Consider the following 17,009-nt stretch of genomic DNA (forward strand, 5'->3'; position numbering starts at 1 on the left):
TGATTAAAAAAAAAAAAAAGATAACTGAAGTTAGAAAATTAGCATGCAAGGGGAAATTATTTTTACTTAACCCAACTCTGAAAAGCTAGCTTTCAACATGCAAAGTTGAGTCTGTTTGATTCCCCCCCCCCAAAGAGCAGTCAATAATGAGTCCCATCAACAATCTGAAATAGCAGAGTTGAGAAATAGACTCAGGACTCAGCTACAGTGGTCAAAAAACAGTGTTTTGAATGCGTTATAAATATGAAACATCAGATGGTGGTGGAGAGTAAAAAAAAAAAATCTGTTAAGTTTTCCATAGCATTTTCCACCTCTCTTTTGTTATGATTTAATTTCTGACTTATTTATAGTGTGTGGTTTTTTTCCTGTGTGTATATCCACCCTCTGTATAGACCAGGGGTCAGCAAACTTTTTCAGCAGGGGACCGGTCCACTGTCCCTCAGACCTTGTGGGGGGCCGGACTATATTTTGAAGGGGGGGGGAATGAATGAATTCTTATGCCCCACAAATAACCCAGAGATGCATTTTAAATAAAAGGACACATTCTACTCATGTAAAAACACACTGATTCCTGGACCGTCCACGGGCTGGATTGAGAAGGCGATTGGGCCACATCCGGCCCCTGGGCCTTAGTTTGCCTACTCATGGTATAGACACTACAAGCGCCAACTGGCTGCAACTACTATAGCCTTTACCAACCTACTAGTCTCCAAATGATTTAGACTACAACTCCAATGAGCCCCACGAAGCACATTCTGGAGGGCTCCAGGTCAGTGAAGGCTGTTTGGCTAGTATAGTGGTACCTCAGGTTACATACGTTTCAGGTTACATACACTTCAGGTTACAGACTCCGCTAACCCAGAAATAGTACCTCAGGTTAAGAACTTTGCTTCAGGATGAGAACAGAAATCGCGGGGCAGCAGCGGGAGGCCCCATTAGCTAAAGTGGTGCTCTAGGTTAAGAACAGTTTCAGGTTAAGAACAGACCTCCGGAACGAATTAAGTACGTAACCAGAGGTACCACTGTACAGTGTTCCCGCTTTGCAGTACAGTGCTTGCCATTCCAAAGAGGGGAAATGTTCTTGCCGCGTCACGCCCCTCGCATAATCTGGATGTTTGGAAAGACGGGAGACATACTCACACCCCCTGCACAAAGCTGGTGGGCCCAACATGTTAGTAAGATGCTGACCATCTTCCATGCAGGAAAAAGCATAGGCAGGCATCAAAACCCTAAAATTTAGCACCGTTTTGTGATGCATTCCTAGAAATAAGAGAAGATTGGTCTAGGGGGTAAGGGTAAAGTATGTTATGATCAGACCGAGAGGAGCAACAAAGAGCTTTTTCTAAGAAAAGTGGTGTTTTTGTAAGATGTCCTTCTTGCATAAGCGTGCAATCCATGACGGATCTGCTGAAATAATATAACAATTTGTTTCATTCACTGGAGAGGACATTCGTATTGGAGTAACCTTTTATTAGAATCTCCTTTGTGACTGGAAATAAATGCTGGATTGGTGAAGCAGCTATGATTTTGCACCAGTGGGAATGAATGAATGGGAATGAAAGCTTGCAACCGGCACTGTGTCTAGATTTGGGGAGCCCTTCGGTCCAGATGCCCTCTTCCCTTTTGCCACTGCCCATTCACTCGCTTCTCCCTCTGGACCCAATGTGCGTCTGCTTCTCACAAGGAGAGCACAAGCTACGAGAAGGCTCCCACTGTGCTTTCTCCTTGCTTGTTTACAGGGGCATAGCATGGGTTGCTGGTGCCCCAGGGCGGGGCATGTGTTATACTCCTCCTGGTGGACTGGGCAGCAGTCAGTCCCTTCGCTGGCCAGCATCTAACCAAGTGAGCCTCTCCTTGCAAACCAGCCCCAAACCCAGGAGCAGAGAGAAGGCAGAGAAACTCAAAGCCAGGCACGCCACTGTGTCGCCTGGCCCTTCCGTTCTTGCAGAGAGGTCCACATGGCTCCACCACTGCTTGTTTACTCAAGGGGGAAAGTGCAGGTTGAAGGGACATAAGAGAGACAGGGCCTAGTAACCCCTAAGGAGCGGTAGGAGCTGTCCACTGGACCATGGGCCCAATGATGCCATCCCTGGACCTCAACCCAAACTCATGTTCCAAACTCGGGTATTATGTGCGAAAATAATCTCTCTTCTTTTTGGGGGTGTGTGGATAAACTTCAAAAGACCTGGGTAGAGAGTAGGCGCCAATAACTTTGTAATGCAGCAAGTCCCCCGCTCGTTGCACGGGTCAGAGGTATGAATCGGGCAACTTTAGATTTCCTGCCCCAAATCACCCCAAACCACCTCTTCCCTGCCCAGGTTGCTGTAACAGGCAGCTGACTGCTCCCTCCAACTTCCTCTCCGTTCTAATTCAGCTGTGGGGAACAGGACTGTTCTCCTTGAAGGCCAACAAGAAGCTGTGTTGAGATTTTAAAGGGTCCCTACTTAATGGGAGAAAAGCAATGAGAAACCTAGACAGCATCTTAAAAAGCAGAGAAATCACCTTGCCAACAAAGGTCCATAGTTAAAGCTATGGTTTTCCCAGCAGTGATGTATGGAAGTGAGAGCTGGACCATAAAGAAGGCTGATCGCCAAAGAATGGATGCTTTTGAATTCTGGTGCTGGAGGAGACTCTTGAGAGCCCCATGGACTGCAAGAAGATCAAACCTATCCGTTCTGAAGGAAATCAGCCCTGAGTGCTCACTGGAAGGACAGATCCTGAAGCTGAGGCTCAAATACTTTGGCCACCTCATGAGAAGAGAAGACTCCCTGGAAAAGACCCTGATGTTGGGAAAGATTGAGGGCACAAGGAGAAGGGGCCGACAGAGGATGAGATGGTTGGACAGTGTTCTCGAAGCTACCAGCATGAGTTTGACCAAACTGCGGGAGGCTGTGGAAGACAGGAGTGCCTGGCGTGCTCTGGTCCATGGGGTCACGAAGGGTCGGACACGACTAAACAACAACCATGAAATAAAACCCACAGTAAAAGAAAGACAGAGAGCAGAAGCACTTGTTGCTAAGGATAAGGGGAGATCACTCACTGCCTAGTCACAACAACAGCCAAGGCCACCATTCATTTGGATAGCTCCATGGCAACCAGACATTCAGCCTATCTGCAGCCTCTCTAGCCTTTTGCATTGCATATCTCCATGGGCCTGAGCCTTGATTCTGGCTTTAGGCTTGCAATTAGGGTTGCCACCTGTCCTGTATAATACAGGATTATCCCGTATTTCAGTGCAAAATGCTAAGTACTGTAGCACTGGTACAGTTTTGTCCTGTATTTCAGGTTCTCTCTCTCTCTCTCTCTCTCTCTCTCTGTGTGTGTGTGCCAAGTTAGGGATCATCTCCAAACACATGTGTCGGAAAGGGCATGCGCAAGGCCATGTGTTTAAGCTCTGGGTTGTCAAGCACAGGCAAAGTTGCACATTCGTGTGTGTGTGTGTGTGTGTGTGTGTAAAAGAGAGACAATTTCCAGAGGGGCCACAAAGGGTATCGAAGGGGGACTGGGAAATGTTTGTAAAATATATGAAGAATCACCGTAAAACGTTAGCAGGGTGAGAGTAAATTCAGCAGCATAAATCCTGCCGAGATAAAACAAGAGAGAGGGGGGGGGGTTATGGAAGGACTAGAATATGCAGCAGCAATGGATAGTTGGGGGGGAGGAGGAAGGCAATGTTTAATGTATTGTTTTTATGACTGTAAAGTACCTGTAACAGTGAAAACCATAAATAAAAATTTAAAGATTCCAAAGGGGCCATCCTGTTAGGCTGCAATAGATTGCAATGGATTGCTTTGATGTCACGGGGGGGGGGGGGGCAACTGCCCTGCATTTTGCCAGAACAAAGGTGGCGACCCTGTTGCAATCCTGTTTTGGAAAGCCAGCGAGACTTCTCTCTGCAAGGGGGTTCTGTGGGGTTTGGGAAGGCTGTGCGCACCAGAGCCGGACTGAGGTTTGATGAGGCCCTAAACTCCTGAAGGTAATGGGGCCCTTTATAGGTCCAGCTGTCCTTTGTCAACAACGAATTGTCCCTGTTTTTGGTGTTGGATATATGCTATATTGTAATTTATGGACCTAACAGGTATCTCAAGCCATTTGCACATGCAGAATGTAGGCACCCTATATATAGAAATGAGCAAACCAGTGATATTTTAGGAAGCGGGCTAGCAGACGGGGCCCATGACTTAAATCATAGGAGCCTACACAACACAAAACACTCTTGCTGTATGTAGGTTTTATTTTATTTGCTTTTTATCTTATATTTTGGAGATGTACATCCAGTTTTTTCCCCATTTAATTTTTTTTTTTGGGGGGGGGGGCAAAGAGTGGGGCCCTAAACTGGAGCTTGTTTAGCTTATACGTAAATCCGGCACTGGTGCGCGCCCTAGAGTCCCGCCATCTCCATGCTGGGTGAAGGGCGGGCCGAGGAACTTTGCAGCCCAGCTGTTCGGGGGCCGGAGCCCCGGACCCGGCCGTCCCACCTGCACACGGCCCTCAGCTCGGCCGCGACCTCCGACGTGCAGCCCAGCTCTTGCACCAGCGCGGCATCGTCCTCATCTGCGGGCGCCTCGGGCTGCAGGGAGAGCTCCGCCTCGCGCAGCCGCTCCTTCCAGAGATCCCCGAAGGTTCCCACGTGCAAAAGACGCGTGTTCAGCTCCGGCGTCTCGTACTCAGGGATGTCGCTCCTCCGGGAAGCGGATCCGTTGGTGCTGCTGCTGCATCCAGCCATCTTTGCAGCGGCAAGCCGGGGGTGGAGAGAGAGAGAAAGGCCCGGGGAATTAAAAAAAAACAACAAAGTCGTAAAGCAAGAGCGCGGTGGCTTGTGGGATTTGTAGTTTCTGATTCTTCCAGCGCCTCCCAAAAATAAAAAAAATGCATGCACGTATGTTGTCTGCTTTTGTACGACTCTCGCTTGCTTTTGCAGTGAATTGCAAAGGCAGCCAGCTCGCCGAGATCGCATTCCTTCCATAAGGAAATTAGAAATGTGTTTTAGTGTAAGCGTAAAGGCGCACCCAGATTCCAGTGCGCACATTTACGGTTTTGAACTAAGGGAGGCTGGGTATTTTTTTCCAGGAGGTGGGGAGCTTGTCATTGTTTGTTTTATTCTAATTTGTTTTCTGTTTTATGTCCATTTAAGCCGTCCTGATTACCCTAGGGCTATGAGAGCCATAGAAATATTTTATAAAGAATAGTTGGAAAACACAAGCATCCATTAATCCATTAATCACACTTTGAGGAAACGGTTGTTTCATTCTGTGCATCAAAGGGGTAAAGGGACCCCTGACCATTAGGTCCCGTCGTGGATGACTCTGGGGTTGCGGTGCTCATCTCGCTTTACTGGCCAAGGGAGCCGGCGTACAGCTTCTAGGTTATGTGGCCAGCATGACTAAGCCGCTTCTGGCGAACCAGAGCAGCGCACGGAAACGCTGTTTACCTTACCGCCAGGGCGGTACCTATTTATCTACTTGCACTTAGGCGTGCTTTCAAACTGCTAGGTTGGCAGGAGCAGGGACCGAGCAACGGGAGCTCACCCCGTCGCGGGGATTCGAACCGCCAACGACCAACCTTCTGATTGGCAAGCCCTAGGCTCTGTGGTTTAACCCACAGCGCCACCCGCGTCCCATCAAAGGGGTAGTATGCTTTTTAACCAAAACAGAACATAAGAGCTTCTTCCTTTGCTCTTGAAATCTGAAAACTAAATTAAATGGAATATTTTTGTTCACTTTTTTTTTGTTAAACATGTTTACAGGTTTGAACAATTGAGTTTTTTGTTCCTAATACCACTTCATATTTATTTCACACTGATTCACTGTGTGGGGTGTTCTCAGAATTCTCTACGGATCAATCTCATTTCTTTGCTTGCTTATTTGGATTTGGGATTGTGCTATTAATATATACCGTATTTTTCGCTCTATAAGACGAACCATACCACAAGACGCACCTAGTTTTTAGAGGAGGAAAACAAGAAAAATAATAATCTGAATCTCAGAAGCCAGAACACCAAGAGGGATCGCTGCACAGTGAAAGCAGCAATCCCTCTTTCTGTTCTGGCTTCTGGGATAGCTGCACAGCCTGCATTCGCTCCATAAGACGCACACACATTTCCCCTTACTTTTTAGGAGGGGAAAATTGAGTCTTATAGAGCAAAAAATACAATATATGTTGTTGTTGTTTAGTCGTTTAGTCGTGTCCGACTCTTCGTGACCCCATGGACCAGAGCACGCCAGGCACTTCTGTCCTCCACTGCCTCCCGCAGTTTGATCAAACTCATGCTAGTAGCTTCAAGGACACCATCCAACCATCTCATTCTCTGTCGTCCCCTTCTCCTTGTGCCCTCCATCTTTCCCAACATCAGTTGAATGAGGTGCAGCTGTCCTCATAGGCAAACCTGGTGCCCTGCACTAGGTGCTGCAAAAACTTCAGGAAGCTTATCAGCTCTGGAGAAACAAACACATTAAACGCCTAGGTGTGGCAAGCCAACAGCATTTCCAAAGATGGTTTACTCACTCGTGAAAAGGATTAAAGAGCTGGCAAGACTTCTGAAGAAGATGTGGAGAACTTCCTTGTGCAAAGGACAGGCAAACTTGACCAAGACCAATTTAATTAGTTTGTAAAGAACAAAACCAATCAATGATGTTACAAGTCATTAAACGCTGGCATAATTTGGTTTGCTCAATAACCAAGGCAGCAAAGAAAAAAGGGTGTGATGAAAGCAAAGGCAGAGAGATTCTAGGGTTGCCTGGAATTTCCTGGACATACACGGAATACTGCACCCGCAAGCAGTGTCCGGGTGGGAATAAGCAAAAGGTCTGGGAAAATCCAGCCGTATGGCAGTCCACGTCGGAAGTGTTGCTTTTGCTGATTTCCCCCCAAAATAAAAAAAGCTCAGCAACTTTTCTTTCCGGATTTTGAAATATGGCAACCCTCCCAGACGCAAAATTCCATTGGTTCACAAAGAGCGACAAGAGTCACACATCATGCCAAGCAATAGTTAAACCAAGTTCTGTGAGCAACCAAGAAACCATGGCTTAAGGTTGTGGTTTGGTGGCAATAAATGAACTATTGTTAAGCCTTTGGACAGGGCTCAGGCTACCAATGGAACTATGATTTAATAAACCATGGTTTAGCATTACGTGCAAAAAAGGCCTATGGATATCTGCCAACCTGATTAAATGCCTAGCATCTCTACCTCATGTGTAGTCGTTGATGGAGCTGCCAAGTTCAGATTCTGAGTAGTGGTAACAGGGCCAGATTTAGGTTTGATGAGGCCCTAAGCTACTGAAGGTAATGGGGTCCTTTATATGTCCAGTTATCCTTTGTCAACAACAAATTGTCACTGTTTTTTGTGTTGGATATATGCTATATGGTAATTTATGGACCTCATAGGTATCTAAAGCCATTTGCACATAACAAGATACGTATTTTATCAAAGTACCGCATTTTTCGCTCTATAAGGCACATCAGACCACAAGACGCACCTAGTTTTTGGAGGAGGAAAACAAGAAAAAAAATATTCTGAATCCCAGAAGCCAGGACAGCAAGAGGGATCGCTGTGCAGCAAAAGCAGCAATCCTTCTTGCTGTTCTGGCTTCTGGGATAGCTGCGCAGCCTGCATTCGCTCCATAAGATGCACACACATTTCCCCTTACTTTTTAGGAGGGAAAAAGTGAGTCTTATAGAGCAAAAAATACGGTAATTGTTGAACTGAAATACAAGTAAGAAGAAGTATATTAATAGTGAAATAAAATTAAGAAGAAGTACAGTGGTACCTCGGGTTACATACACTTTAGGTTACATACGCTTCAGGTTACAGACTCCGCTAACCCAGAAATAGTGCTTCAGGTTAAGAACTTTGCTTCAGGATGAGAACAGAAATCGTGCTCTGGTGGCACTGCAGCAGCAGGAGGCCCCATTATCTAAAGTGGTGCTTCGGGTTAAGAACAGTTTCAGGTTAAGTATGGACCTCCGGAACGAATTAAGTATTTAACTCGAGGTACCATTTCCAGAACAGATTAAGTTTGAGAAGCAAGGTACCACTGTATATAGAAATGAGCAAACCAGTGATATGTTAGGGAGCAGGCTAGCATTACTTACATCACCATGACTTACATCATAGGAGCCTACACAACACAAAACACTGTTGCTGTATGTAGGTTTTATTTTATTAGTTTTTTATCTAATATTTTGGCAATGTACATCCAGGTGTTTTTTTCCCTTTAATTTTTTTGGGGGGCCCAAGAGAGTGGGGCCCTAAACTATAGCTTGTTTAGCTTAAACGTAAATCCGGCACTGAGTGGTAATGTCAAAACATTGGGCTGGGGTTGGGGAAAAAATACCCCATGTCTGAAATTAGTTATGCAGTTCCTGGAAACTAATTAGAAGGCATGGAAACACGCAGGTAATATATCCCATAATAAAAGTAGGGCATACACCACATATTTGAGCCTGCTGCAATCATCTGGGGTGTGGTTCCTGGAAACATCAGTAGGGAGTGTGACTGAAAAACAATGCAAACAAAGGCTGGATCTGCCGAACTATTGCAGTTGAAATTGAAGATGTGAGATTGACAGAAGCTGAACATGAAATTACATTGTAGTAAGGAGTGGTGACTCCTGCCAACCTAGCAGTTCGAAAGCACATCAAAGTGCAAGTAGATAAATAGGTACCGCTCCGGCGGGAAGGTAAACGGCGTTTCCATGCACTGTTCTGGTTGGCCAGAAGTGGCTTAGTCATGCTGGCCACATGACCCGGAAACTGTACGCCAGCTCCCTCGGCCAATAAAGCGAGATGAGCGCCGCAACCCCAGAGTCGGCCATGACTGGACCTAATGGTCAGGGGTCCCTTTACCTTTTTAAGGAGTGGTGAGGTCTTTCTCAGGAGAATTTTACTAGCCGTGGATACTGAAGTCTGCTCTTAGAAGTCTAAGACTGCACCGCTCATTTTTTTTATTTATTTTCAACACCTGGGTGAAATGAGAACTGAGCGAGAATTAGGAGAAAGCTTTCCCATAATTCCTTACTGAGTCCATCCCTCACCTGAAACAACACAGGTGTTGGATTGCAGCCTGAAAGTTTGCAAAGTAAACTATTGCCGTTTTGAAGTTAAGCAAGCCTGGTCCTTTTAAGAGAAGTGGGAAGGTTGCCTGGGAATCTTACACACGATTCCCTCAGCTGTTGGGAATTAGGAAACAGTGGGGTGTGTAAAAAGAGCTTAAAACGTGAGATAAATCAGTCTTGCACAATATAGAGTTAAGTAGCTGATGAAAGCTTGGACCTGAATCATAGAATTGTGGAGTTGGGGTCATTTAGTCCAACCCCTGCGATGCAAGAATCTCAGCTAAAGCATCTGTGGCAGACGATTCTCTAGAAGAGAGGAGAAGAAAGGAAAGGAAAAGGCTGTGCTACCCACAAGGGATGAGGGTGAATTTTATTTGTGCTGCCTTTTCTCTTCTGCTTATTTTTGATCTTATGAACTTATCACTTCAAGCGCAACGCCTATCTCTTTCATAGCTGCAGATCCAATGGGATCAAGCTTTATTATGTGAGTGATAGAAACCGAGATATGAAAGCTAGGAGCTAAATGGCAACTTAAACTTAGGTTATGGGTGCAACAACGGAATGTCTAGGTGCACTTTTTATATACAATGGTACCTCTAGATACGAAGGGGATCCATTCCGGAGCCCCGTTCGCATCTAGAAGCAAACGTAACTAGCGACGGCACGTCTGCCCACGCGCGTGTCGCTTTTCGCCGTTTCTGCGCATGTGCGTGATGTCATTTTGAGCATCTGCGCAAGCGGCGAAACCCGGAAGTAACACGCTCTGTTACTTCCGGGTTGCAGCAGAGCGCAACTCGGACGCGCTCAACTCGAAGCGTATTCAACCCGAGGTATGACTGTATATATATATATATCAAGAATACAAAGCTGAAAATGAATGAACTGCAGCTAAAATATTATGTTCGTTTTTCACACAGTCTAGGCCAGGGGTCAGCAAACTTTCTCAGCAGGGGGCTGGTCCACTGTCCCTCAGACCTTGTGGGGGGCTGGACTATATTTTGGAGGGGGAAAAATGAATTTGTATGTCCCACAAATCACCCAGAGATGCATTTTAAATAAAAGCACACATTCTACTCTTGTAAAAACATGCTGATTCCTGGACTGTCTGCAGGCTGGATTTAGAAGGCGATTCAGCCGGATCCGGCCCCTGGGCCTTCGTTTGCCTACCCATGGTGTAGTCCTTCCCCTGCTCACCCCCCTAATATTCTTAATATTCTTCTCCAGTCTTCAGAGAGTAGCTGGAAGTGGGGAGGCAGAAAAAGGTCCTCCTTTCTTTCCACTCTGCATTTTTAATCTGAAATCTTAGGCGCAGTACTGCACCCAGAGCTCAGAAACTCCTCGTGCTAATGAAATTCTCTGTTGCAAAATGCGCCCAGAGCAAGGGACGTTTTGAATGCTGGTGAGAGTCTGGTGCAGCTTGTAAGAAGGTAGGGAATGCTCAGTGGAGGGAACCTTAATGAAGATCCCTTTTTTAAAGACCTGAGAATTCCACACAGCCCGAGAGGTTCTGCTCTGGCATCAGTTTGAACTTTGAAGGACATAAAGAGCAGAAGCAGGAGGGGATCAGTCCAGGACAGCTAGCATTTAAAAATCCCAAGTTCAATATTTTAAACCACACAGTCTTTCTCTAAATTGGAAATTAGCATTTTAGATATTCGGTGGTCTCTCTTGTAAATATTGGGTCTCTTGTATGGCATTACGGAGACCATTAATAATTGCACTGTAATCTTAACAGGTGGGACGCTGCAGGCACACTCCTACAGTGACGCAAATTAAGATCATTATGAGGCTGCCACCAAAGGAATACGCAACCCGCGCAAACTGCGCCGCGCTTCCCCGCGCGCCTATAGGAAGCAATGGCGGAGCAATTCTACAGGCCGGTCCTGCTCGTCATGCAAATGAAGTGGGCGGAGCCGACATGGGCGGAGGAGTCGAACTCGGATGCCGGCAGGAAACCCACGACGCGCTTCGCCTTCTTCTTTTTTTAAAGGACACGGTGGGCGGGGCATGATTTGCAGATAACGAGCGCGGGGGCCGTTTCTATAGGTCGGTCCTGCCCGTCATGCAAATACAGTGGGCGGAGTCGGGATGTTGTGAGTGTGTGTAGAAACAGAACGTCGGCTGCCGGCAGGAGACAGACGAAGCGCTTCCTCTTTTTCTTTTCTTTTTTAAATGCACGGTGGGCGGGGCGTGAAATGGAAGCGGACGAGCGGGCGCTTCCATTGGTCGTTCCTGCTCGTCATGCAAATACGGTGGGCGGAGTCGACACGAGGCAGCGCTCGGTGTGCGTATGTAGTAAGTAGATAGAACGTCGGTTGCCCCCACTTTTTGTGTGTTTTAAATGCGCGGTGGGCGGGGCGTGATATGCAGATAACAAGCGGGCGCTTCCATAGGTCGGTCCTGCTCGTCATGCAAATACAGTGGGCGGAGTCGACACGAGGCGGAGCTCTGGGTGTGTGTGTAGAACGTCGACTGCCCCCACTTTTTGCGTGTGTGACTTTTAAATACGGTGGGCGGGGCGTGATATGCAGATGAGGAGCGGGCGCGAGCCGGGCGGGTAGGAGGACGCCGGCAAACAGCCGCCTGAGGTGGATTCAGTCAGAGAAGAGTCGCTGCCGCCAACCGACCTGACGGACTCAGAGCTGGAAGCGAAGGGCTGAGGGAGGGTCTTGCTGCCACGGCGCTCCTGGATCCCCTCACATCCTGACCCGAGAGAGAGCCTCACCGCCCTTCACACGAGACGAGCCCGGCCCCGCGGGGAATATGGCGAGTGTCAGAAATGGAACCGAAGGGACGAGCGCAGGAGGAGGAGGAGGAGGCGAAGAGGTAAAGCCGTGGGCGCGGGGGGAGGGGGAGAGGAGGCGAGAGTTCCGTGTCACACACGCGTGAACGTGTGAACGCCGTTACGCCAGTGCCGAACGCGTGAATCCCTTCCGTAGGTGATGGATGGGCAAGGCGCGTCGGGTTGTTCGTCGAGTTTCCGATATGGGTCGAAAGGAGATGGAGATGGAGGTGGGGGGGGGGAAGAGAAGGTTTTCTCCTCCTCTCACTTTCTCGCCTCCTGGCGACCAACAGGTGCTGCTGTGTTGGATTTACGTAAAAGCTAAACAAGCTAGAGCCTCGGGCCCTACTCTCTTGGAGACCCAAAAAGAAAGAAATAAAAAACAAACCTGGATGTACATTTCCAAAATATAAGATAAAAAACAAACAAAATAAAACCTACATACAGCAACAGTGTTTTGTGTTGTAGGTTCATATTTGTTATGTGAAAATGGCTTTAGATACCTATGAGGTCCATAAATTACCATATAGCATATATTCAACATTAAAAAAGACAGTGACAATTTGTTGTTGACAAAGGACAGCTGGGCATATAAAGGGCCCCATTACCTTCAGTTGCTTAGGGCCTCATCACACTGAAATCCAGCCCCGATGTGATCCCATAAATATCAAATGGTAAGTTCAATAATGGTAAATTCAAATCCCGCCCGAAAGGATTGGGGGGGGGGAGGAATAAAAAGACAAAACAGAACTCTTGCATCTTTTTTTTTAATGTGATGGTCAGCAGCGATGCTGTGTTGCAAAATTACATAGAATCATTCAGAAGTGAGCTCTCATTATCCCTCGAGGTGCTTTCGTTATTTATTAGGTGTACAACACCCTTTGTGTCATTATCATAATTTGTCTAGGGGTGTAGCCAGGATTTACGTTGGGTGTGTGTGTGTCACGGGCAGGACACCCACCTGTCATCACCCTCTGTCTGGCTCTGTCTTAGCAGATTCAAAATGAAACGTCTCGGCCACAGTTGTTTTATTTTCTTTTGAGCCCTAGTGCTCAGGAGAAAAAAAACCCTGTCAAGATCTTCCTACCGTTTCTACATTTAGTTAAGTATTTTTATTTATTCATTTGATTTGGCCCAGGGCAGCTGTCCCCTGAATTCATCTGTTCAGGAATTGCTTTGAAGCGCAGAAAAGAATTCCAGAGCTGCAGCTTGCAAATAAGTGATAGCAGTAGTTCATGATACAAAGCTTGCAGACATCATGCCCAAGTATCCTCGTCTCTTTTTATTATATTTACCATTACACATATATCCCACCTTACTTCCAATGGGTTAAGGGTAGCATGCGTGTTTTCTCCCTCCTGAATTTTATCTTCCCAACAAATCAGTGACTGAGAGACTGTGACTGGCTCAATGAGGATTTGAACCCAGGTCCTGGTTCAACACTTTAACCACAATGACTCCCACAGTCTCTTCTAACCTGATATGTTTGTGGCTGTCAGAATGCCCCTTATCTGGGAAGACCCCAAAGGTAGATCAGAGAGAATATCTCTAGCAGCCTCATGTTAAGTCGTCACTATATATGATTCCTGCAGCTGTTTTAAGCTGAAGTCATGTTGTTGCTTTTATGTTTTTGAAAGTAGTCTAGAGTGGCTCTTTTCCATTGTACATTTTATTTCCTTATGGGAACCATGACTGCAATGTTTTAGGTCATTTAGGAAGTCAGTGCTCGTACCATTGAAATTCTACACTCTGTAATAATAAACCACCTACATATGACCCCTGTCACCCAGATACTGTGCTGTAAAGAGCAGGAGGAAATAGAATGCCTCATGCTAGAGGTGCTTGCATAATTCAAAAGATAGTTTAGTAAAACAATCCAGATGAGCAAGTGGACAAATGATGCAATATGAAAAATATGGAACCAGATATAGTAGGCATCTATCCTGAATAGGAGCAATCAGAGATGAATTTTAGTTTACTTTTATATTATAGCTGGATTTCTGTGTGTTTTGTCTGAGCTTTTTATTAGTTTTAACCTGTAAAAATGTAATTAATGGCATTATGTACAACCTGGAGTTGGTACTGGGGGTTTGATGAAGGAGATGGTTCTTATCATGGGTCATGCATAGCAGCAACACTTGTGCATGAGATCCTGGCCTGCTTGTAAACTGTGCCTTGCCCAGCATAGGTACAACACTGGTATTTATCTAGATTTTTGTCAAGACTTTATCAGGAGAAGAAAGGTGACTCAGCAGTCATGCCTAAGCAGCCTTTATGGTGGTGCTGCAGGCTTCCTTCTCACTTGGCGAATTGCTTGATATGCCAATTCTACTATATCCTAGCCATTTTATTGAATGAGGATGGCTATTATAACTGTTCTGACTGCTTTTTAATGGCTATCTCATCACATAAATTTCTTTGCTTCAATGAATCTTTTAAATATTGGGGCATATAATAACACTAAGTAAAAAGTAAAGGTAACGGACCCCTGGATGGTTAAGTCCAGTGTGACTGTGGGGTGCGGCACTCATTTTGATTCAGGCCGAGGGAGCCAGAATTTGTCTGAAAACAGCTTTCCGGGTCATGTGGCCAGCATGACTAAACCACTTCTGGCGCAATGGGACACGGTGATGAATGCCAAAGTGCATAGAAACGCTGTTCATCTTTCCATCACCTCAGTGCCTATTTATCTACTCGTACTGGTGTGCTTCAAACTTGTAGGATGGCAGAAGCTGGGACAGAGCAATGGGAGCTCACCCCATCATGTGGATTCGAACCACCAACCAATCGGCAACAGTGGCGTAGCGTGGGGGGTGCAGGGGGGGGCTGGTCGCACTGGGCGCAACATCTGGGGGTTAGGGTTAGGGGGCGCAAATCCACGGGTTAGCGGGCGCAAATTACTTGCCTTGCTGACAACCCACGCTATGCCACTGATCGGCAAACCCAAGAGGCTCAGTGGTTTAGACCACAGCACCACCCACGTCCCTTTAATAATACTAGTAGATCATTTAGGAATATGAAAAGTAACAACGGGAGTATTGGTTATTTTAAAAACAGTGTCTTTTGGATACTGTCCAGAAAGATTCAGTAAATTGTCTTTTCCTTCTAAATCTGTGCAACACATATTTTTCACTTTGTGAAGTTAACCATACTGTGGTGTTTTGTTTTGTTTTAACTTTCCCCCTAATTTACCATTTTCTCTGGGATTCTATTCTATGTCAAGCTTCCCCTTCAGGTCTCTTGTAAGTTTGTCAAGCTATCCAGGGAGTGAAAGTTCAGCAACTTGCCTTTCTGCATATCTTCTTAGTCAGAATCCATTCATATGCTAGTTTTTGGTAGGCAGTTTTATGATGCTCTGCTGGAGTAGACAGTGGTCTAAATGTAGCTCTTTAATGTTAATTTGTCAAAGCTTGTTTGTAGCTCACCCTAGATCTCAGGCCTCTTGCATCTTCCTATAGGACAGACACCCACACTTAGAAACTGGTGGACTGCCTTCACCTGGGCTGGGCTAAATCAATATAAAACAGGATCATGGTGGAGTAGACCGCCGTTTAAAGCACTGCACAGGCAGGAAAGCTGTACCCTCACCACAATATGAGTTTTCTTGTTGAAAACACTTCTTCCAAGTTGTCTTTTTTGCAGATGGGATTCCCAGACTGGAAATATCCGCCACTGAGGGGAAGAACAGTTGTCTCTGCTTCCCTCCCTAAACCTGCCACAAGTTGAAAGTTTCACTCCACATCCCAACTGCCTATGGAATACTTAAAATGTACCCAACCACCAGTCTTATACAAATTAAGACCTGGTTCCTAGACCACATTTGGATTACCGTGTTTTTCCGTGTATAACACCCCCCTCTATATAAGACGCCCCTTGTTTTTGGCGACTCAAAATTAAGAAAATGGGGGGGGGAGAGATTGCCCCCGTGTATAAGACTACCCCCCCTTTTAAAATTATTTTTAGTAAAAAAAACACCCTAGTCTTATACACAGAAAAGTACGGAATATCTTATCTCAGTTGAACGAAATGAGATAGGCTTGTGACTGTCTTTTGCCATTGTGATGCTCCTTTCTTTCTTGTAGTAAGCCAGGAAGTGTTCAGTTAGCCATACTTTAAAAGTTCAGTGGTTCCAAACCTGTTAACTACTCCTATCGAGTTAAAAACAAGGCAGGATTCCCAAATTGTTCCGAAGCTGGTAACTATTGTTTTTTGGTTCAGATATAATGAGAAACTATGGTTAATTGAAGAGTTCCAAGTATAATTGCAGGTTTCTGGGAAGAGTCTGCTTATGTAGGCATGCATGAGGCTGATTCATGGCCATGCACACAATTGTGATTCCATAATGTCTTATTTGCCTCTTGGCTTTAATGGTGAAGCAGGTAGAAAGTAGGCTGCAGTTCCTTCTTTTTTCTAAGAACGCTTTTGACTGGAGAAATTGAAAGATGTAAGGATTGGTTATTGAAATATATGATTTTGTGTGTGTGAGAAAGAGAACTTGAGTCTTTGAAATACTCCCCCCCATTTAAGAGTTAATTAATGAGAGAATTGACAAAAGTATCACTAAAATGAAGTATACAGGATGTAGTTGCCTAAATTAAACTTATTTTGACTTCTGGACCTTTTGGATAAAATGGTGCCATGAACATTTCTAGGTCCTGAATGTTAACCTAACCCTGAGGCTAACTTACACAATTTTTATTCACTTTCTCACGGAGATTACATATATCAACTTGCACAACACATTGAACAGTGCAGGCAACACTGGATCCTTTGGTAATTATTACAAGGCTTATGCAAGAGTAGTGTGTGAACCTAGCGGCAAGAAAAGGCAGCCATGGGGAGACACTTTGAGCAGAGAAAAATGTCATGGCTAGGGAGAGTGTTAACCACCACCCCTCTTTCCCCTCCTCGTCTGTTCCTCTTATCATTATTTTTAATCTAGGCTCTGCTACATGCATTTTCATATAAAATGTAGTTAAAAATACGTTTTGCTTTTTAGGAAATGCATGTAATAAAGCCTTGGCTATTTAAAAATAAAAAGTAGCAAGGGGCTATCAAAGAGAACAATAAATGCCTACGTTGCATTACTACAATATATAATACAGTGTTGATTATGTCCGTTGAGCATCATACTAAGGAGTATATGTTTGTGACATGCAATTGGTATCCAGGGG

The 17,009-nt window shown here is 45.5% G+C and overlaps 2 protein-coding genes across 4 annotated transcripts in view; one reads left to right on the plus strand and one right to left on the minus strand.

Moving 5' to 3' along the window:
• SNAPC3 (small nuclear RNA activating complex polypeptide 3) overlaps positions 1-4,796 on the minus strand; it is a 28,002-nt gene extending 23,206 nt beyond the window's left edge. The window contains exon 1 of the mRNA XM_082205004.1: positions 4,479-4,796. Coding sequence (XP_082061130.1) covers positions 4,479-4,726 — 248 coding nt within the window. The 5' untranslated portion in view covers positions 4,727-4,796. The remainder of the gene's footprint in view (positions 1-4,478) is intronic.
• A 6,767-nt stretch (positions 4,797-11,563) lies between these two features.
• The window catches only part of TTC39B (tetratricopeptide repeat domain 39B), a 54,768-nt gene continuing 49,322 nt past the window's right edge, over positions 11,564-17,009 (plus strand). For all 3 annotated transcript variants that reach the window (XR_014214786.1, XM_082204920.1, XM_082204921.1), the window contains exon 1: positions 11,564-11,879. Coding sequence is in view for 2 of the 3 variants with exons in the window: in XM_082204920.1 (XP_082061046.1) it covers positions 11,817-11,879 (63 nt within the window). In the remaining variant the exon portion in view is untranslated. The remainder of the gene's footprint in view (positions 11,880-17,009) is intronic.

The sequence above is a fragment of the Podarcis vaucheri genome (assembly GCF_965113315.1).
Source record: "Podarcis vaucheri genome assembly, chromosome: 17".
Lineage (NCBI taxonomy): Eukaryota > Metazoa > Chordata > Lepidosauria > Squamata > Lacertidae > Podarcis > Podarcis vaucheri.